This window comes from Pristiophorus japonicus, chromosome 7, assembly GCF_044704955.1.
Source record: "Pristiophorus japonicus isolate sPriJap1 chromosome 7, sPriJap1.hap1, whole genome shotgun sequence".
In the NCBI taxonomy this organism is placed as follows: Eukaryota; Metazoa; Chordata; class Chondrichthyes; family Pristiophoridae; genus Pristiophorus; species Pristiophorus japonicus.
The window spans coordinates 28,944,033-28,967,661 of NC_091983.1; the positions used below are offsets into that span (position 1 = coordinate 28,944,033).

The 23,629-nt window shown below is 44.0% G+C and overlaps 1 protein-coding gene across 1 annotated transcript in view; it reads left to right on the forward strand.

Moving 5' to 3' along the window:
* The window catches only part of LOC139266575 (collagen alpha-1(XXI) chain-like), a 463,005-nt gene that overhangs the window by 404,432 nt on the left and 34,944 nt on the right, over nucleotides 1-23,629 (forward strand). Inside the window, exons 22-24 of the mRNA XM_070884170.1 lie at nucleotides 14,823-14,867; nucleotides 22,284-22,316; nucleotides 23,417-23,563. Of these exons, the coding sequence (XP_070740271.1) occupies nucleotides 14,823-14,867; nucleotides 22,284-22,316; nucleotides 23,417-23,563 (225 nt within the window). The remainder of the gene's footprint in view (nucleotides 1-14,822; nucleotides 14,868-22,283; nucleotides 22,317-23,416; nucleotides 23,564-23,629) is intronic.

The window sequence follows — 23,629 nt, forward strand, 5'->3', positions numbered from 1 at the left end:
CAATATTCTAATTACACAAATATAAGTAAAATTACATAGCACATTCTATAATTCAGGCATGAATTGTGAACAAAAGAATCAAGGTGGAAACTAAACTCTATGGCCGGAATTTTCTGGGATCCATGCGGGCGCGATTGGAGGTGGGTCAGGTGGAAAATTTGAACTATCTTGCAGCAGGTCAGGAAGCCGCCAACATCCCGTCCCCATGTGCCTTTCCCTCAGGTGCATTTGCCATCGTGGCAGCAACGCGAGCGGCAGAGGCAGGCAAGCTCACTTGAATCATTATGTCAGGCCGTTAAGCTCTTTTTCACCCTACCTTTCAAATTTTCTTGGATGAGCACAGAAATCACACAGCTCGGGAACCACATCTGTGAGCCTGAGGAGGGTGGTGAGTAGCCATTGATCCAGCTCATTAATGCACAACATGAAAAGTACAATACAAACTCCCACCTCACAGCTGATCACTTTGATAAGGCAGATGCTGAAGCTGACTGCATTCTCAGTACAGATTTAACTTTCTAGAGGTTTCACTTGTTTCCAGCAACATGGCATCCAGTGTCACCTCATTGGTAGAACCTATCACACCATGGACAGATTGTTTCTGTCATTTCTACTTGACCTGCCATCTATTCCATCAGCATGGGTGCTGATTATACTGTCTCACCTTGGTCCTCAGAATCAGACCATGATGAGCACCAATACCAGCAGCACCAGGCACACCAGCAGCACCAACAACATCACTACCAACCTTCTCCCCATGCACCTGATGCTGCACAGGGCATCAGTGCAGGGCTGCACCACGCCAGAGGCGATACCCCCAACACAGGTTATACAGGCAGATGATGCGCTTCCTCAACATGACTGAGCAGTTGTGCCAAAGGAGGTTCAGACTATAGTGCCAGGTCATCACAGACATTTGCACATTACTGAAGGAAGATCTGCAGGCCAGAGAAGCGGGTGGGCAAGCCTTACGAGTGGCTGTCAGACGAGAAGGAGTAGGAGGATCGTGCGGTCCAGATGCCATCAGTACCCAAGCACATTGCTGCCTCTGAGGCCAGGGATGGGCTAATCATGACCAGATTTATTTAACTTTATGCATTACACCCATAAGGCTGTGCCAGATTAGCACCACCCCCACAACAACACCATAAAGCATCCCTACAATGAGCAAGCCATTCCTTTCACACTGACCACCATTGCTGGAGGTTCTGTTATACCTCACCATTCACTCCAACTTCCAAAGGTGCACATAAATTTGTCCATGACCGCAAAGTAGTGAAAATAAAGATTTTTATATGTGACATCACAGTAATGGAAATTTTACAGAAACATTTAATAAAACATTCAAGTTGCTACCCTTGTCAATCTACATGTTTCATCTTTCTCTTATGTGTGCTTATACAAGGTGCTACCCCTGTGGCTTCAGCAGAGGTTGAGGCAGCCTGTTCACTTCCCTACTGCGACTGCACAGACCCTTTTAGCAGACATCCTCTGGGCTTTGGAGCCTGTGATGGCCCCGCCAAAGTTTGCTCCTCCTGCCACTGTGCATGGGCAAACTCGGCCATCGCGATTCAAGGAGGCATCTGGGGCTCTGACAGAGGAGCAGTGGTACAATGGGGGAAAAGTGTGAGCACTTAGGGAGGAGCCCCCATTTGCATGTCTCCTCTCACCATCATCCCTTGCCACGCAAGTACAATATCAATATTTTAATGTTGTATAAGACAGCTAGTAAGTACAGTTTTAAGGGGAATTTTCATTTGAAAAGAACATTTTGCTCAGCCACTATTTATTCTTAAAAGCATTCTAATGGAAATCATTAAACTAAACAAATCTCTGTCTTATACTAGCTTATGTACAATGGGCTAGAAATTGGCCTTCTTTGCGCCTCCCGTTAGCGCCTCCAGGGGACGATAACGGGGAGCAAATGGATTTGCTTGGTATCTGTGAATTGAACAATGCCCGCGACCTTCACTTCCAGTTTTGCACTGGCGCGAAAACGTACCGCCTCGGTCTCTAGCGCCCCAGTGCTCGTAACGTCATCCAGTGTGCAGTGTCCCTGGATCAGAAATTCCCTCTCGCAGCACCTGCTGTTAATAACAGGTCTCCAATCATCTTGGATAACCCTTGCCACTGGACCAAGACCTAGCTCTGTCAAGCCCGTATGGTGGCTGGTGTGCACAGGCATCTTCCATCCTTCAGGATGTTGTTCAGGACCTGGAATATTAGGTCCTTCATTGAAACGCCTGTGAACTCATCCTTTTTTGGCGTGGAAGCAAGTCATCCTCGTTTCGAGGGACTGCCTTTGTTGACGTCGTTAACAACTGCAGGAAAAGGAGGCAGTATGCAGTTGGATGGCCTCTGGAGATACAGTATTTAAAGCCAAAAGAATGCTGCCTTATCAGTTTGACTTAGGCAAACAGGCGTTTTGAGCAATTTCATCATTTTTCACTTTCAGGAGTCTTCTGCCTCAGAAAGACTACTCACTTTCATTTAGGTGAGATGTAAAAGTGCAACATTTCCAAAATGTGGCCTGGGGAGGAGGGCCAACAGGGCTCTCAGCAGGAGGTCTTACCCTCCCAGGGTATTCTGACACAGTTCTCCTACATCAATTTCAATGAGGAACAGTGTCTTAGACGGCTCCGCTTCACCAAGGACATGTCACAGAGCTCTGTCACCTCCTGCAACCAGACCGCCAGCCTCAGACCAGGGTGAGCGCACTCTCTCGGTGGCAGTCATGGTCACTATCAATTTCTTCGCTAGCGGATCCTTCCAGTGTGTAACAGGGGACATATCTGACATATCACAGTTCGTCGTGCATTGCTGCATCTGCGAGGTCACAACTGCTCTTTACAGAAGGAGAAGGGACTACATTTCTTTCTCCATCACCAGAGAGAAGCAGCACGAGCATGCGTGTGGCTTTGCCAGGATAGCGGGCTTCCCCATGGTGCATGGCTCCATTGACTGCACCCACCTCACTTTGCGAGTACCGCATAACAATTGTGAGGTATTCCATAACCGCAAAGGCTACCACTCAATTAATGTGCAGTTGGTGTGTGACCACACACAGTGAATCCTCACCGCCAATGTGTGCTATCCTGGCAGCAGCCACGATGTCTTCATCCTGTGCAAGACCGGTGTGCCAGCTGTGTTTCAGCCACCACTTCAAGTTCACGGCTGGCTGGCGGGAGACAAGAGCTATCTGTTCTCCACCTAGCTCATGACTCCCCTCCGCAACCCCAACACTCCTGCCCAGCACTCATATAATGAGAGCCATGCCGCCACCAGGAACATATTAAGCAGACCATCGGAGTGCTCAAGCAATGGTTCCGCTGCCTTGACCACTCAGGATGAATCCCCCAGTACTCGGCTGAGTGGGATATCCCTTGCTGCATGCTGCTCAACTTGGCCATCATGAAGGTGCAGCCATTGCCAGCAGGCATAGCCACATCTCCTCAGGAGGAGGAAGAGGAAGATGAGGATAAGCAGGAGGAGGAGGAGGACAGTGACAGAGGAGGCAGTCACTCAATCGGCCTTGTGGAAGGGCAGTCCATGATCACCATCAGACTTCGGTTCCAGTGAATTCGAGGCTACTTCTCAGTTGCTCAGCATGTCCCCATCATTCCATCAATTTCTCATTCCCTATCACACCCGAAAGCTGAAATTAGACACAGCACCAAATCTGCAACATTCCAATAATAAATGCATCCAAATTCAGTAACCATATATACACAACATTGTTAACTAATCACCCTTGTGCAAACCCTTACTTCCCCTCTTTACAGTGTCTTTTCCTAACCTACTGCTCCTATGTAATGTCTCCCCAATGACTGCAGTGTTGGTGGAAGTCGGTGCCAGAGACTACAGATGGCCTTGCAGTACGCCCTCGACCAGCTCTGGGCCTGGATGCACGGCTGTGCACTGCGCCACCTCAGGCTGGGCAGCAGCAGGATACAAGCAGCGACAAGGGCAATGGCGGAGTGGCAGTGGTGGGATCAGGAATGCTGTCATCCTGAGAGAGGACAACAGGTTCTTGCTCCACTGACCCTCTGACATTCCCCCAGGGCAGCACTTCAGCATCCCCACCAATCTGCTGGACCACAAATTGGTGGGCTGCTACGACATCATATCACCAGTAGACTCTGGTGGTCCCAGTGATGATGGCAGCAGTCAGAGCTTGCATGGCATTCAACTGAGACTGCATGAGAGCAGTCTGAGATTGGATGCCACCAAGCATAGGCTGCATTACAGCACGTTGTGTCGCTTCCACCTGTGCTGCAGTGGAAGTTGCCAGATCGCCCATCACACACGGAATCAGGTCTGGGTCGCCATGGTCTCTCTGGGAGGCTACTATCCTTTGCAGACTGGAAATGATGGGATCCATGGTGCGCGCAGAGCTCTGTACAATGTTGGAGGCTCATTCCTCTATGCTCCTTACCATTGCCGAGATGCTCTCTGGCATCCTTGCCATTGCACCTATCATCTCCGAGTGCATGGCCATCACCCTTCTTGTGAATGCCTCCCCATCGAGGCTGCATTTTAAAGGCGAAGGCGGGTTGGGAGCAGGGGGGAGGGGCAGGGGGGGCTCCAAAGCAGTCGGTAGAATGGGTTTTCCGTAGGCCCTGCCAAATTTAATGGAAAGGCCTGATTTTCACGGGAAGCCTCTGTTTCCCACCCGCAGCTAGCCAGATTGCGAGGCTGGTTGGCTCCAGGCGAGTAAGCCTGCGGAACTCGGCCGCACAGAGGATGGAGGGAGAAATTGCATGGTTGGGGGGGGGGGGGAGGGCGGCCAGACGAGCGGGGCTGGTGATCTCCAGAAGATCGCGGGCTGTAGGGTGGCTGAAGGAACGGGGAAGGGTCTGAAGCGATCTGGGGCCGGAGGAGCAGCACGAGGTGGGGGGTAGTTGGGTGAGGACCAGGAGCAACAAGCAAAGGGGCGGAGGAGCAAGTGGTGGAGGGGTGAAGCCTCATAGCGGGATTCGAGGCCTGAGGGGGCTGGATCAGAGGCCTAAGAGGATCGGAGGCATTGTGGGTGGTCTCTGATCATGGGTGGTGGGTTACGTAGAGACGCTGGATTCAGCAGTCCTCACCTTGCATTAGCTTGTGGGTTTCACAAGGCATGCAAAACCCGACCAACTAAAGTTAAATATAAAATGGAGGTCAAAGCAGAGGCTTCCAGCCTCATTATAATATTCAAATAGACAACCCACCTCCTGTCAGCGGATTGGTTACCCTCCCTGTCCCGCCTCCGTTAAAACTGGAAGTGGGCGGCTTCTGGTCGGGATTCAGAACACTTTAACTACCCACACGCCCCCAACCCACCCGTTCTTTTTTTAGGTTAAAATTCTCCCCATTATGTTCAAGTATTAAAATAGCCAAAATATTTTGACACCGTTCATTGAGCATAGTTCAAGAATAAACAGGGTAGAATGAAAGGAAGACAAAAAAGATCATTGATACAGGGTCTTTCATGACTTAGGGCATCCCAAAGTGCTTCACAGCCAACAAATTACTTTAAGGTATCGTCACTGTTGTTTTATAGAAAAACACAGCAGCTATTTTGTAAACACATTGTTGTCTGCAAGAAAGATAATTGGCTGTTGCTGGTCTCATTTGCATTGATCTGTTGATTTAATTCTAACCAAGGGAAGCCTAAGCTTTCAGGCCACCTGTACATGTCAGCAATCACTATTGCCATTGCTGGCTTTTATGGACCCTCCTCTGACCTAGTGTATATGATATGTAGCTAAGAGTGCCCTGTGCTGGGAGCACCTTGCTTTCCAAAGCATGGCTTTAGCCATCTGTCCAGAACAGTGGCCCAGAACTGACATTGACCTCACTGTCCTTAAACTGTTTCTGTGCTTTTCCATGTATGCCACTGCTAGTGAGGTCCAGTAATCTGACTCGGCATAGCGTTCTTCTCTGAGATCCTTGAATCTTTCTCTGTTTAAGCATTCTTCAACTGAGTCAAAATCAACCAACACTTCTTAGATTTGGGACCTCAAAGCAGCCATAATAGCTGTATAAACATTTATGAAAGATGCTGTCATCCCTGTGTTAATGACCGGGTTAGTGTAGTTTAGTACTGCACTAGTGTTCCAATGGCATTACACGTTGTTCGATGTCAGACTACAGTGCCGATAACTGCTGTGGGTGTTGAGCCACGTTCCTGATGAACACTGTGCATATGCTCTAATATCTTCTGTCAGAAAACAGGCTGATTAAGGTCGATTAACAGGCTGATTAAGATGAGGTGCCTCATAAGGGCCAATCAGCACTCAGACCTGTATCTCAGTGGTTGCACATGTGGTTAACCTTAAACATCAGTAATCTTTGCTTCTGCAGATGTTGCCTCATCAGTAAATAATGGTTGCAAAGTGTCTGTATCTGGGCTGCTGATTGATGCTGCTCTGCGTGGATAGCTCATGCTGTAATGATTGTTCTTCTGGCCATTCAGATCTTTGTGATTTTTGGAGACAGCAGATTGGACATTATTAGTACCTAAGCAAAATTATTTATTAAGTAACAGAATGAAAGACTTGCAATTATATAGCGTCTTTCACAACTTCAGGACATTCCAAAGCACTTTACAGCCAATGAAGTACTTTTTGAAATATAGTCACTATTGTAATGTAGGACAGCAGACTCCCACAAACAGCAATGAGATAATGATAATATGTTTGGTGATCTTGGTTGAGGGCTAATTATTGGCCAGGACACCAGAGAGAACGCCTTTGAAATAATGTCATGGGATCTTTTACATCCATCTGAAAGGGCAGATGGGGCCTCAGTTTAATGTCTCATCCGAAAGACAGCACCTCCGACAGTGCAGTGCTCCCTCAGTACTGCATAGATGTGTCAGCCTATATTATGTTCTTAAGTCTCTGTGCTGGGACTTGAACCAGTGACTTTCTCACTCTTAGCTGAGAGTGCTACCACTGAACCCAGGCTGACACTAGGCAGTATTATTACTAAATGTGACTGCAGTGTCTGTGTGAATGACTTCACTGCAGTTATGGTATAAAGGTAACCCATTCCCAAAGTCATGGCTCGACCTGACACTGGAGCACAGAGAAGCAAAGCATTTCGCAACAGGCTAACAGTGAAACATACCTTTAGACACGAAGCTTAGGGTCTTGTGTTTTTGTCACATGAAGTCTGAAGCATTTGTGCAATATCAGTGTGTATGGATACATGGGTCCCGATTTTAACTGTCGGCCAATTTTGGGCGGGTGAGTTTTTGATTTTAATTGGAAACTCACCCGCTTCAGTCAGAAACAGATCTGGGATATCTTAGCTCCCGGGCCATGTTATTATCTCACTGGTGGGCTTCCCACTGAATTGGTTGACCTGACCGAAAACCCATCCATTTCCGGGAAACATTTTCTCTTAAAGAATTGTATTGCCTTGCAGCTTCCTACATTTCCAAGGTTCTGCAAGAAGAATCTTCTCTGAAATGATTCAAAAGCAAGTCCCAGGTTCTAAGATGCCTCCCTGGAGGTGCTTGTGGAAGAGGTGAGGGCAAAGAGGAAACTCCTATACTCTAGCAGTGCCAGAAGGGTTGCTGAACACACTGTTATTTAGGTGTTGGGAGACAGTTCAGAGATTGTCAGCCCCAGCACCTCGATATATTGTAGGAAGTGCTTCAGTGATCTCACTGGAGTAGCAAAAGTGAGGACTGCTCTTTATTTATCCCTCTGTCTCTTGAACCCATGCCCTCTCTAGTATTTCATTCCCCTCCCCAGCACTTTGAACAATTCCCTCCCCTCCATCACCACCCAGCGCAAAGGCAAACTCTACCACCTCCCATTCTCATTACAAACACATATTTACTAGTGCCCATTTTGCACTATTGCCCAAGATGACTTTCACCCCCATCTTCCCAGCCTCTGCTGCTTCATTTTGACACTGCTTTGCACACTCCACAATTCAAATGCTTGAAAAATGTCAATATTGCGCTGTGATTGGCCAATTCTCTTTCACTCCCACTGTTGATTTTGGACCGAACAAAAACTTTCCGGCAAAATAGAGCCCAAGTGCCATCTTCATTGGGGTTTGCTATTTCCACAAAATGTGCATAGTTTACACTTCATTTGGAAAAAGAGCAAGATACATCCCTTGGTTAGGAAGGCATGACTTTTGATGTCATTATTCAGGAACTTCTTTTCTGAGCAACCGGACCATTATAATTGCTCACAGCAGTACATTTACAAAATACTGTGGGGTTCTAGGAACAGATATTTTAAGATTTTATTTCCAGACAGAGCACTCTGTTGTTGCTTGGAGATAATCCAGATACAGCAGGTACTGCAGCTGTCTAAACCCAAAGTGCATTAGAATCCACATTTGAAAACAAGTTTTCACAGCAGTAACTTGTAGGGACACACATGTGACTGAATTCATCCTTTGTGGATGTGTTGGATTGAAGCTGCTGTATTCCAGACGAAATAATAAGTGCATCTGTATTTGTTGTTTCTCTGTGAATTGATTTTATTTTAGTAATATTCCCATTTTGGAAGAGGTATTAAAACATCTGAAACTATTTTCCATGGCAGTTTTACTAGGTACATAGACAGGCTAATGGATCTCAAGGTAGACAAGTCCCCTGGTCCTGATGAAATGCATCCCAGGGTATTAAAAGAGATGGCGGAAGTTATAGCAGATGCATTCGTTATAATCTACCAAAATTCTCTGGACTCTGGGGAGATACTATCGGATTGGAAAGCAGTTAATGTAACGCCTCTGTTTAAAAAAGGGTGCAGACAAAAGGCAGGTAACTATAGGCCGGTTAGTTTAACATCTGTAAATGCTTGAAGCTATCATGAAGGAAGAAATAGCGGGACATCTAGATAGGAATAGTGCAATCAAGCAGACGCAACATGGATTCATGAAGGGGAAATCATGTGAACTAATTTACTGGAATTCTTTGAGGATATAATGAGCATAGTGGATAGAGGTGTACCGATGGATGTGGTGTATTTAGATTTCCAAAAGGCATTCGATAAGGTGCCACACAAAAGGTTACTGCAGAAGATAAAGGTCTGCGGAGTCAGAGGAAATGTATTAGCATGGATAGAGAATTGGTTGGCTAACAGAAAGCAGAGAGTCGGGATAAATGGGTCCTTTCCAGGTTGGAAATCGGTGGTTAGTGGTGTGCCACAGGGATCGGTGCTGGGACCACAACTGTTTACAATATACATAGATGACCTGGAAGAGCGGACAGAGTGTAGTGTAACAAAATTTTCAGATGACACAAAGATTAGTGGGAAAGCGGGTTGTGTAGAGGACACAGAGAGACTGCAAAGAGATTTAGATAGGTTAAGCGAATGGCTAAGGTTTGGCAGATGGAATACAATGTCGGAAAATGTGAGTTCATCCACCTTGGGAAAAAAAAACAGTAAAAGGGAATATTATTTGAATGGGGAGAAATTACAACATGCTGCAGTGCAGAGGGACCTGGGGGTCCTTGTGCATGAATCCCAAAACGTTAGTTTGCAGGTGCAGCAGGTAATCAGGAAGGCGAATGGAATGTTGGCCTTCATTGCGAAAGGGATGGAGTACAAAAGCAGGGAGGTCCTGCTGCAACTGTACAGGGTATTGGTGAGGCCGTACCTGGAGTACTGCGTGCAGATTTGGTCACCTTACTTAAGGAAGGATATACTAGCTTTGGAGGGGGTATAGAGACGATTCACTAGGCTGATTCTGGAGATGAAGGGGTTACCTTATGATGATAGATTGAGTAGACTGGTTGGAGCCTCGTTGGAGTTCAGAAGGATGAGGGGTGATCTTATAGAAACATTTAAAATAATGAAAGGGATAGACAAGATAGAGGCAGAGAGGTTGTTTCCACTGGTAGGGGAGACTAGAACTAGGGGGCACAGCCTCAAAATACGGGGGAGCCAATTTAAAACCGAGTTGAGAAGGAATTTCTCCTCCCAGAGGGTTGTGAATCTGTGGAATTCTCTGCCCAGGGAAGCAGTTGAGGCTAGCTCATTGAATGTATTCAAATCACAGATAGGTAGATTTTTAACCAATAAAGGAATTAAGGGTTATGGGGAGTGGGCGGGTAAGTGGAGCTGAGTCCACGGCCAGATCAGCCATGATCTTGTTGAGTGGCGGAACAGGCTCGAGGGGCTAGATTGCCTACTCCTGTTCCTAATTCTTATGTTTAAACATAGAAAAATAGAAAATAGGTGCAGGAGTAGGCCATTCGGCCCTTCGAGCCTACATCACTATTCAAAATGATCATGGCTGATCATGCAACTTCAGTACTCCATTCCTGCTTTCTCTCCATACCCTTTGATCCCTTTAGCCGTAAGGGCCACGTCTAACTCCCTTTTGAATATATCTAATAAACTGGCCTCAACAACATTCTGTGGTAGAGAATTCCACAGGTTCACAATTCTCTGAGTGAAGAAGTTTCTCCTCATCTCTGTCCAAAATGGCTTACCCCTTATCCTTTGACTGTGACCCCTGGTTCTGGACTTCCTCAACAACGGGAACATTCTTCCTGCATTTAACCTGTCCAATCCCGTCAGAATTTTATATGTTTCTATGAGATCCCCTCTCATTCTTCTAAATTCCAGTGAATATAAGTTTAGTCGATCCAATCTTTCTTCATATGTCAGTTCCGGGAATCAGTCTGATGAACCTTCGCTGCACTCCCTCAATAGCAAGACTGTCCTTCCTCAAATTAGGGGACCAAAACTGTACACAATATTCAAGGTGTAGCCTCACCAAGGCCCTGTACAACTGCAGTAAGACCTCCCTGCTGCTATACTCAAATCCTCTCGTTATGAAGGCCAACATGCCATTTGCCTTCTTCACCGCATGCTGTACCTGCATGCCAACTTTCAATGACTGATGTACCATGACACCCAGATCTCGTTGCACCTCCCCTTTTCCTAATCTATCACCATTCAGATAATATTCTGCCTCCCTGTTTTTGCCACCACAGTAGATAACCTCACATTTATCTACATTATACTGCATCTGCCATGCATTTGCCTACTCACCTAATCTGTCCAAGTCACCCTGCAGCCTCTTAGCATCCTCGTCACAGCTCACACGCCACCCAGCTTAGTGTCATCTGCAAACTTGGAGATATTACATTCAATTCCTTCGTCTAAATCATTAATGTATATTGTAAATAGCTGGGGGCCCAAACTGAACCTTGCAGTACCCCATTAGTCACTGCCTGCCATTCTGAAAAGGACCCGTTTATTCCTAATCTTTGCTTCCTGTCTGCCAATCAGTTCTCTATCCATGTCAAGTCATTACTCCCAATACCATGTGCTTTAATTTTGCACACTAATCTCTTGTGCGAGACCTTGTCAAAAGTCTCTTGAAAGTTCAAATACACCACATCCACTCGTTCTCCCTTGTCCGCTCTATCCTTTACATCCTCAAAAAATTCTGGAAGATTTGTCAAGCATGATTTCCCTTTCATAAATCCATGCTGACTTGGTCCGATCCTGTCACTGCTTTCCAAATGCACTGCTATTACATCTTTAATAATTGATTCCAACATTTTCCCCACTACCGATGTTGCTAACCGGTCTATAATTCCCTGTTTTCTCTCTCCCTCCTTTTTTAAAAAGTGGGGTTACATTAGCTACCCTCAAATCCATAGGAACTGATCCAGAGTCTATAGAATGTTGGAAAATGACCACCAATGCATTCACTATTTCTAGGGCCACTTCCTTAAGTACTCTGCGATGCAGACTAACAGGCCCTGGGGCTTTATCAGCCTTCAATTCCATCAATTTCCCTAACACAATTTCCTGACTGATAAGGATTTCCTTCAGTTCCTCTTTCTCGCTAGACCCTCGGTCCCCTAATATTTCCGGAAGGTTATTTGTGTCTTCCTCAGTGAAGACGGAACCAACGTATTTGTTCAACTGGTCTGCCATTTCTTTGTTCCCAACTATAAATTCACCTGATGCTGACTGCAAGGGACCTACATTTGTCTTCACTAATCGTTTTCTCTTCATGCATGTACCTATAGAAGCTTTTGCAGTCAGTTTTTATGTTCCCTGCAAGCTTACTCTCGTACTCTATTTTCCCCCTCCTAATTAAACCCTTTGTCCTCCTCTGCTGAATTCTAAATTTCTCCCAGTTCTCAGGTTTGTTGCTTTTTCTGGCCAATTTATATGCCTCTTCCTTGGATTTAACACAATCCCTAATTTCCCTTGTTAGCCATGGTTGAGCCACCTTCCCCGTTTTATTTTGTGCCAGACAGGGATGTACAATTGTTGAAGTTCATCCATTTGATCTTTAAATGTCTGCCATTGCCTATCCACCGTCAACCCTTTTAGTATCTTTAACTTTCCAAAGAAAACCTAGAGGTTAATATCACGCATACTGTTAACTACCTGACGTAAGCTATATATGTATTATAAATTATTATTCCTTTCAGAAGTGAATCACTTACGTTACATTGTAAAAGAAAATGAATGGCCAGAAAGTCATGTCGGCCATGAATTGGACAACCTGGTCTGATTTCCTGCTCTTCAGGGCTATGATGGGAAGATTACCCCACTCCCATCAGATGTGACTCCAACTTTGGGAGGTTAATGGGCGGCACCCATTTCAGGCCCAAAAATGGGCCGAAGGGAATTTCCACCCCATTGTCCCTTGCCATGTTCAGTTCTCAGTAAAAGAAAGACTTGCATTTATATCATACCTTTCATAACCTCAGGAGTCCCAAAGCATTTTGCAGCCAATGAAGTACTTTTTGAAGTGCAGTCACTGTTGTAAGGAAATGTGGCTGCCAATTTGCACACAGCAAGGTCCCACAAACAGCAATGTACCTGAAAAGTACTCTCACAGAATGATAAATAGAAGGACAGTAAAACATTTATAAAATTGGACTATCTCAATGAAAATCATATCCATATACCTGTAGAGCAGAAACTTCTTACATAGAATAATGTACAGCCAGAAAAAGGCCATTCGGCCCAACAGATCAATGCCGGTGTTTATGCGCTATACAAGCCTCCTTGCATCCCTCGTCATCTAACCGTATCAGCTTAACCTGCCATTCATTTCTTCTTCACATGTTTATCTAGCTTTTCCTTAAAAGCATCTTTGCTATTCGCCTCAACTACTCCTTGTGGTAGGAAGTTTCATATTTTCACCACTCTCTGGGTAAATAAGTTTCTCCTGAATTCTCAATTGTATTTATTAGTGACTATCTTATATTTATAGCCTCGAGTTTTGGCCTTCCCCAAGTGGAAACATTTTCTCTATGTCTACTTATCAAAATCTTAAAGACAAGGGTCACTCCTTAGCCTTTTTCTAGAGGAAAGAGCCCCAGTCTGTTCACTCAATCCTGATAGGTATAACCTCTCAGTTCTGGTATCATTCTCTTAAATCTTTTTTGCATCCTCTCTAGCGCCTCTATATCCTTTTGATTATATGGCGACTAGAATTGCACACAGTACGCCAAAGGCAGTCTAAGTTTTAAGTAACTTCTTTGCTTCTCAATTCTATCCCTCTAGAAACTAACCTCAGCGCTTGGTTTGTGTTTTTTGATCGCCTTATTAAGCTGCATCTAGTGATTTTAGTGATTTGTGTATATGTGTATCCCAAAATTCCCATTTCTCTTTTACCCATTTAGACTTTATTTTCCAAGGAGTGGGTGCCCTCCTTATTGTTCCTACTAAACTGCATTACCTCACATTTATTTATATTGAAATTAATTTGCCAATTGCACGCCCATTTTGCAAGTTTATTAATGTCTTCTTGTAATTTGTCACAGTTCCCAGTATTAACTATATTTTGAAATTGTACTTCTGATTCCCGAGTCCAAATCGTTTATGTAAATTGTGAACAACTGTGTTCCCAGCATCAATCCCTGTGAAACACTAATTCCCACCTTTTGTCAGTCTGAGTAATTAATTTGAACCCTAACTCACTATTATTTCTTTTGTAGCCAATTGCTATATATTCTGCTACTTGTCCCCTGACTCCACGTGCTCTGATCTTAGTCATGAATCTACAATGCGGTACCTTATCAAAGACCTTTTGAAAATCCAAAAAATGACATCCATTGCATTACCCTTGTTTACTCTTTCTGTTACTTCTTCAAAGCATTCAATAATGTTGGTCAAGCATGACCTCTTTTGGAATGCGTGCTAACTATTATTTATTATATTTTCGGTTTCTAGATGTTTTTCTCATTAAATCTTTGAGTAAAGATTCCATTATCTTTCCTACCACTGACATTAAGCTAACTGGTCTATAGTTCCCTGGACTTGTTCTCTCTCCTTTTTTAAATATAGGAATCACATTAGCTGTCCGCCAGTCCTCTGGCACTATTCCCTTTTCTAATAATGTTTTATATAAATGTTATAATGCCTCTGCTATCTCTTCCCTATCACATTTTAATATGCGTGGATGCAATCCATCCAGACTAGGGGTTTTACCCTCTCTATGTTTGATTAGTTTATCAATTATCTCCCCTCTTTCTATCTTAAATGTCTATTTTTTTAAATCTCTTTTGGAAAGCAAAGACGTGACAATTAGAATGCTATCTTTCTTCAGTTGTTTCCATTAAGTAATTACTGTAGAATATACTGTAATGGAAACAATAAATGTCTGAACAGTTTTATTTAAATAAATGTTCCCATTTGAACATCTACTAATTGGCAGGTAATTAGTAAAATATAAATATGGTGCTGTTTAATAATTTGTTCCACTTAGGACTATTAGTATTGAAATGAGAATTTCACCTTTCTTAAATAACCTTAATTGTATGATATGTTTATTGGCATAGAAAGTAGATCCTCTTTGTAAAACTGTTTTCTATTTATTTCAAAAAGGGTAACAAGGGTATAAAAGGAGAGCTAGGAATACCAGGACTACAGGTAACATTGAACTCTTATATTTCCTTATGTATGCAATTTATTTTCCTTTGTATGCCTTCATAAGCAATCATTATTAAAGTGTTCAAGTATATGACATGTTACTCTAAATGGGGTCTGACCCGGGGTCTGTACAACTGGAACATCAATTCTTTACTTTTGTATTCCAACCCCCTGAGATAAAGACCAATATTTAATTAGCTGTTTTGATTACTTTTTGTACCTAGGCAATTCATTATTTACCTACATGGACACTCACATCTGTTTGCTCCTCCACAGCTCCCAATCTCTCACCATTAAGAAAATATTCCAACTTGTCTTTCTCAGATCCAAAATGAATGAGCTCACACTTCTTCACATCTTCCATAGTTTTGCTTATTCATTTAGTCTGTCTATAATCCCTTTGTAACTTCTTATTGAAGAATATTTTCAAAATATCAAAGACAGTGACTACAATTTGATTTAAAACTGATATTTGTTTTATATCCAGCTAGGAACAGTGTAGTGATGAGGGACATCTGATCTCACAAGGATATTACATAGGATTGCATGCAATATACAGCACAGAAACAGGCCATTCAGCCCAAGCCGTCCATGCCAGTTCATATGCTCCATTCAATCCTCCTCTCGTCTTTCCTCATCTAACCCTATCAGCATAACCCTCTATTCCCGTCTCCTTCATATGCTTACCTAACCACCTCTTAAATGCATCTATATATTCACTTCAATCACTCCCTGTGGTAGCGAGTTCCACATTCTCACCACTCTCGAGGTTAAAAAAAAGTTTCTTCTGAATTCCCTATTTAATTTCTTGGTGACTACCTTATATTGATGCTCTTCCCCATAAGTGGAAACACTCTCTCTGTATCCATGCTATCAAAATCTTTCATAATTTTAAAGACCTCTATTAGGTCACCCTTCAGCCTTCTCTTTTCAAGAGAAAAGAGACCCAGCGTGTTCATCCTTTCTCAGTTGTATTAAAGGATCGCAGTCACAGTTGACAAGATGGTTAAGAGCCAGATCACACAAATAATTTAATAGTCAGCATAAATCAAGGATATGTTTTTTGGTGACATTATATAGAAAAGAATGCCTCCCAAGTACATTATCAAAGTTATTGGTCTCAGTCCAGAGCTGAGAAAATCTATTGATAGATTGGGGAAGATAGACTATGACAGTGAACTAGCACGAAATATAAAAATAGATAGCAAGAGTTTCTATAGGAATATAAAAAGGAAAATAGTGGCTAAAGTAAATGTTGGTCCCTTAAAGGACGAGACTGGGGAATTAGTAATGAGGAACATGGAGATGGCAGAAACTCGGAACAAATATTTTGTATCAGTCTTTTCGGTAGAGGACACCAACAATATTCCAACAGTGGATAGTCAAGGAGTTATATGGCGGGAGGAACTTAACACAATCTCAATCACTAAGGAGATGGTACTCAGTAAGGTAATGGGACTAAAGGCGGATAAATCCCCTGGTCCTGATGGCTTGCATCCTAGGGTCTTAAGAGAAGTGGCAGGGATAGTGGATGCATTGGTTGTAATTTACCAACATTCCCTAGATTCTGGGAAGGTCCCAGCAGATTGGAAAACCGCAAATGTAACCCCCCTATTTAAAAAATGAGGCAGACAAAAAGCAGGAAACTATAGACCAGTTAGCCTAACATCTATGGTTGGGAAAATGTTGAAGTCCATTATTAAAGAAGCAGTAGCAGGACATTTGGACAAACATAATTCAGTCAAGCAGAGTCAGCATGGATTTATGAAAGGGAAGTCATGTTTGACAAATTTGCTGCAATTCTTTGAGGATGTAATGAATAGGGTGGATAAAGGGGAACCAGTGGATGTGGTGTATTTGGACTTCTAGAAGGCATTTGACAAGGTGCCACATAAAAGGTTACTGCACAAGATAAAATTCACGGGGTTAGGGGTAATATATTAGCATGGATAGAGGATTGGCTAACTAACCGAGAACAGAGAGTCGGGATAAATGGTTCATTCTCTGGTTGGCAACCAGTAACTAGTGGGGTGCCGCAGGGATCAGTGCTGGGACCCCAACTATTTACAATCTATATTAATGACTTGGAAGAAGGGAGGAAAAGCAATGTGTGAGGAGGAAACAAAAAATCTGCAAGGGACATAGGCAGGCTAAGTGAATGGATAAAAATTTGGCAGATGGAGTAAAATGTTGGAAAGTGTGAGGTTATGCACTTTGGCAGAAAAAAATCAAACAGCAAGTTATTATTTAAATGGCGAGAAATTGAAAAGTGCTGCAGTACAGCGGGACCTGGGGGTACTTGTGCATGAAACACAAGGGGTTAGGTAGCAGGTACAGCAAGTGATCAGGAAGGCCAATGGATTCTTGGCCTTTATTGCAAAGGAGATGGAGTATAAAAGCAGGGAAGTCTTACGACAGTTATACAGTTATTGGTGAGGCCACACCTAGAATACTGCGTTCAGTTTTGCTTTCCATATTTAAGAAAGGATATAGTTGCTTTGGAGACAGTTCAGAGAAGGTTCACTAGGTTGATTCCGGAGAAGAGGGGGTTAACTTATGATGAAAGGTTGAGTAGGTTGGGCCTCTACTCATTGGAATTCAGAAGAATGAGAGGTGATCTTATCGAAACGTATAAGATTATGAGGGGGCTTGACAAGATGGATGCAGAGAAAATGTTTCCACTGATGGGAAAGACGAGAACTAGAGGGCATAATCTTAGAATAAGGGGCCGCCCATTTAAAACTGAAATGAGGAGGAATTTCTTCCCTCAGAGGGCTGTGAATCTGTGGAATTTGCCGTGTCAGAGAGCTGTGGAAAATGGGTGATTGAGTAGATTTAAGACAGAGATAGACAGTTTCTTAACCAATAAGGGAATAAGGGGTTATGGGGAGTGAGCAGGGAAGTGGACCTGAGTCCATGATTGGATCAGCCATGGTCGTATTAAATGGTGGAGCAGGCTCGAGGGGCCGTATGGCCTACTCCTGCTCCTATTTCTTATAGAAACATAGAAAATAGGTACAGGAGTAGGCCATTCGGCCCTTCTAGCCTGCACCTCCATTCAATGAGTTCATGGCTGAACATGCAACTTCCGTACCCCATTCCTGCTTTCTCGCCATACCCCTTGATCCCCCTAGTAATAAGGACTTCATCCAACTCCTTTTTGAATATATTTAGTGAATTGGCCTCAACAACTTTCTGTGGTAGAGAATTCCACAGGTTCACCACTCTCTGGGTGAAGAAGTTTCTCCTCATCTCGGTCCTAACTGGCTTATCCCTTATCCTTGGACTGTGACCCCTGGTTCTGGACTTCCCCAGCATTGGGAACATTCTTCCTGCATCTAACCTGTCTGAACCTATCAGAATTTTAAACGTTTCCATGAGGTCCCCTCTCATTCTTCTGAACTCCAGTGAATACAAGCCCAGTTGATCCAGTCTTTCTTGATAGGTCAGTCCCGCCATCCTGGGAATCAGTCTGGTGAACCTTCGCTGCACTCCCTCAATAGCAAGAAGGTCCTTCCTCAAGTGAGGAGACCAAAACTGTACACAATACTCCAAGGCCCTATACAACTGTAGCAACACCTCCCTGCCCCTGTACTCATATCCCCTCGCTATGAAGGCCAACATGCCATTTGCTTTCTTAACCGCCTGCTGTACCTGCATGCCAACCTTCAATGACTGATGTACCATGACACCCAGGTCTCGTTGCACCTCCCATTTTCCTAATCTGTCACCATTCAGATAATAGTCTGTCTCTCTGTTTTTACCACCAAAGTGGATAACCTCACATTTATCCACATTATACTTCATCTGCCATGCATTTGCCCACTCACCTAACCTATCCAAGTCACTCTGCAGCCTCATAGCATCCTCCTCGCAGCTCACATTGCCACCCAACTTAGTGTCATCTGCAAATTTAGAGATACTACATTTAATCCCCTCGTCTAAATCATTAATGTACAGTGTAAACAGCTGGGGCCCCAGCACAGAACCTTGCGGTACCCCACTAGTCACTGTCTGCCATTCTGAAAAGTACCCATTTACTCCTACTCTTTGCTTCCTGTCTGACAACCAGTTCTCAATCCATGTCAGCACACTACCCCCAATCCCATGTGCTTTAACTTTGCACATTAATCTCTTGTGATGGACCTTGTCGAAAGCCTTCTGAAAGTCCAAATATACCACATCAACTGGTTCTCCCTTGTCCACTCTACTGGAAACATCCTCAAAAAATTCCAGAAGATTTGTCAAGCATGATTTCCCTTTCACAAATCTATGCTGACTTGGACCTATCATGTCACCTCTTTCCAAATGCGCTACTATGACATCCTTAATAATTGATTCCATCATTTTACCCACTACTGAGGTCAGGCTGACCGGTCTATAATTCCCTGTTTTCTCTCTCCCTCCTTTTTTTAAAAAGTGGGGTTACATTGGATACCCTCCACTCGATAGGAACTGATCCAGAGTCAATGGAATGTTGGAAAATGACTGTCAATACATCCGCTATTTCCAAGGCCACCTCCTTAAGTACTCTGGGATGCAGTCCATCAGGCCCTGGGGATTTATCGGCCTTCAATCCCATCAATTTCCCCAACACAATTTCCCGACTAATAAGGATTTCCCTCAGTTCCTCCTCCTTACTAGACCCTCTGACCCCTTTTATATCCGGAAGGTTGTTTGTGTCCTCCTTAGTGAATACCGAACCAAAGTACTTGTTCAATTGGTCTGCCATTTCTTTGTTCCCCATTATGACTTCCCCTGATTCTGACTGCAGGGGACCTACGTATATCTTTACTAACCTTTTTCTCTTTACATATCTATAGAAACTTTTGCAATCCGTCTTAATATTCCCTGCAAGCTTCTTCTCCTACTCCATTTTCCCTATCCTAATCAAACCCTTTGTCCTCCTCTGCTGAGTTCTAAATTTCTCCCAGTCCCCCGGTTCGCTGCTATTTCTGGCCAATTTGTATGCCATTTTCTTGGCTTTAATACTATCCCTGATTTCCCTTGATAGCCACGGTTGAGCCACCTTCCCTTTTTTATTTTTACGCCAGATAGGAATGTACAATTGTTGTAGTTCATCCATGCGGTCTCTAAATGTCTGCCATTGCCCATCCACAGTCAACCCCCTAAGTATCATTCGCCAATCTATCCTAGCCAATTCACGCTTCATACCTTCAAAGTTACCCTTCTTTAAGTTCTGGACCATGGTCTCTGAATTAACTGTTTCATTCTCCATCCTAATGCAGAATTCCACCATATTATGGTCACTCTTCCCCAAGGGGCCTCGCACAACGAGATTGCTAATTAATCCTCTCTCATTACACAACACCCAGTCTAAGATGGCCTCCCCCCTAGTTGGTTCTTCGACATATTGGTCTAGAAAACCATCCCTTATGCCCTCCAGGAAATCCTCCTCCACCGTATTGCTTCCAGATGGGTTAGCCCAATCTATGTGCATATTAAAGTCACCCATTATAACTGCTGCACCTTTATAGCATGCACCCCTAATTTCCTGTTTGATGCCCTCCCCAACATCACTACTACTGTTTGGAGGTCTGTACACAACTTCCACTAACGCTTTTTGCCCTTTGGTGTTCTACAGCTCTACCCATATAGATTCCACATCATCCAAGCTAATGTCCTTCCTAACTATTGCATTAATCTCCTCTTTAACCAGCAATGCTACCCAACCTCTTTTTCCTTTTATTCTATCCTTCCTGAATGTTGAATACCCCTGGATGTTGAGTTCCCAGCCCTGATCATCCTGGAGCCACGTCTCTGTAATCCCAATCACATCATATTTGTTAACATCTATTTGCACAGTTAATTTATCCACCTTATTACGGATACTCCTTGCATTAAGACACAAAGCCTTCAAGCTTGTTTTTTTAACACCCTTTGTCCTTTTAGAATTTTGCTGTACAGTGGCCCTTTTTGTTCTTTGCCTTGTGTTTCTCTGCCCTCCACTTTCCTCACCTCCTTTCTGTCTTTTGCTTTTGTCTCTTTTTTGTTTCCCTCTGTCTCCCTGCATTGGTTCCCATCCGGCTGCCATATTAGTTTAACTCCTCCCCAACAGCACTAGCAAACATTCCCCCTCGGACATTGGTTCCGGTCCTGCCCAGGTGCAGACCGTCCGGTTTGTACTGGTCCCACCTCCCCTAGAACCGGTTCCAATGCCCCAGTAATTTGAATCTCTCCCTGCTGCACCACTGCTCAAGTCACGTATTCATCCGCGCTATCCTGCGATCCCTACTCTGACTAGCATGTGGCACTGGTAGCAATCCCGAGATTACTACTTTTGCGGCCCTACTTTTTAATTTAGCTCCTAGCTCCTTAAATTCGTTTCGTAGGACCTCATCCCTTTTTTTACCTATGTCGTTGGTACCAATGTGCACCACAACAACTGGCTGTTCTCCCTCCCTTTTTAGAATGTCCTGCACCCGCTCCGAGACATCCTTGACCCTAGCACCAGGGAGGCAACATACCATCCTGGAGTCTCGGTTGCGGCCGCAGAAATGCCTATCTATTCCCCTCACAATTGAATCCCCTATCACTATCGCTCTCCCACTCTTTTTCCTGCCCTCCTGTGCAACAGAGCCAGCCACGGTGCCATGAACTTGGCTGCTGTTGCCCTCCCCTGATGAGTCATCCCCTTCAACAGTACTCAAAGCAGTGTATCTGTTTTGCAGGGGGATGACCACAGGGGACCCCTGCACTACCTTCCTTGCACTACTCTTCCTGCTGGTCTTCCATTCCCTAGCTGGCTGTGGACCCTTCTCCTGCGGTAAGACCAACTCGCTACACGTGCTACTCACATCATTCTCAGCATCGTGGATGCTCCAGAGTGAATCCACCCTCAGCTCCAATTCCGCAATGCGGTCCGTCGGGAGCTGGAGGCGGATACACTTCCCGCAGATGTAGTCGTCAGGGACACCAGAAGTGTCCCTGAGTTCCCACATGGTACAGGAGGAGCATATCACGTGATTGAGCTCTCCTGCCATGACTTAACCCTTAGATACACTTAAATTGGTGACAACACTGTTAACAGGTTACTTATTGATATAAAAAAGAAAAAGAAAAACTACTTGCCAATCACCAGCCAATCACTTACCCCTATGTTCTTATTACAACAAGAATAAGTAGCTAACAGAGTTGAAGTTGTAGCTATTAAGACCATATGTCTTGGTTCTCTTGCCATAATGCGCTTGTAAGGTAGATTGGCAATGTTATGCGAAATTATATATTCAATTTTGTATTATAAACTGGTAAATCATTTTGCGTTGACACAGTACATATAATGGTATTGCAATATTTCACCCTGACATTTGCATTCAGAGATAATGAGGCAGATTTTCTTGTGTCAGGAGGTATTGGTTAAAATAAGTAAACTGATAATTTAATTCTTTTTTGCAGGGGGCAAGCGGCTCGGCAGGATCAAAAGGAATGGTAGGCCAGTGAAAATGTGCAGCTTGATACTGCTGCAAAGGAATTGTTCACATTACATTTAAATATATATCTTTTTTAATTTATTCGTTCATGGGATGTTGGCAATGCTGGCAAGGTCAGCATTTATTGCCCATCGCTAATTGTCCTTGAGAAGGTGGTGGTGAGCCGCCTTCTTGAACCGCTGCAGTCCGTGGGGTGAAGGTACTCCCACAATGCTGACTTTGTCGTAGCGGTTTGGTACAACTGAGTGGTTTGCTAGGCCATTTAAGAGGGCAGTTAAGAGTCAATCACATTGCTGTGGGTCTGGAGTCGCATATAGGCCAGACCGGGCAGTTCAGAGAAGGTTCACAAGGTTGATTCTTGAGATGAAGGGGTTGTCTTATGAAGAAAGGTTGAGCAGGTTGGGCCTATACTCATTGGAGTTTAGAAGAATGAGAGGCGATCTTATTGAAAGGTATAAGATTCTGAGGGGGCTTGACACGGTAGATGCAGAGAGGATGTTTCCCCTCGTGGGGGTATCTAGAACTAGGGGGTAGAGTTTCAGAATAAGGGGTCGCCCATTTAAAACGGAAATTAGGAGGAATTTCTTCTCTCAGAATCTTTGGAATTCTCTACCCCCAGAGAGCTGTGGAGGTTGGGTCACTGAATATATTTAAGGTGAAGATAGACAGATTTTTGAACGATAAGAGAGTTAAAGGTTGTGGAGAGCGGTCAGGGAAGTGGAGTTGAGGCCAAGATCAGATCAGCCGTGATCTTATTGAATGGTGGAGCAAGCTCGAGGGGCCAAATGACCTACCCCTGCTCCTATTTCTTATGTTCTTATGTAAGGATGGCAGGTTCCCTTCTCTAAAGGACATTAGTGAACCAGTTGGGGTTTTCCGACAATCCGGTAGTTTCATGGTCACCATTACTGATACTAGCTTATTTTAATTCCATATTTATCTAATTAACTGAATTTAAATTCCCCAGCTGCCATGGTGGGATTTGAACTCACATCTCTGGATCATTAGTGCAGGCCTCTGGATCACTAGCCCAGTAACAAAACTACTATGCTACCATATATAACACAATCACTGTTATTATGATTCTGTTTCTTCTAGACAGGTGAACCAGGCACATCGGGCTCTGCAGGCATAAGAGGTCAAAGGGGAGAGTCTGGCATGCCTGGCAGAACTGGGCCTCAAGGGCCTAAAGGAAACAATGGACATTCAGGATCACCGGGACCACCAGGACCGGAAGGAGTTTCTGTAGGTGTACATCTAATTTTATTTTGATACAATTTATTGTTTAATATGTTGTTGCTAATTCCTAAT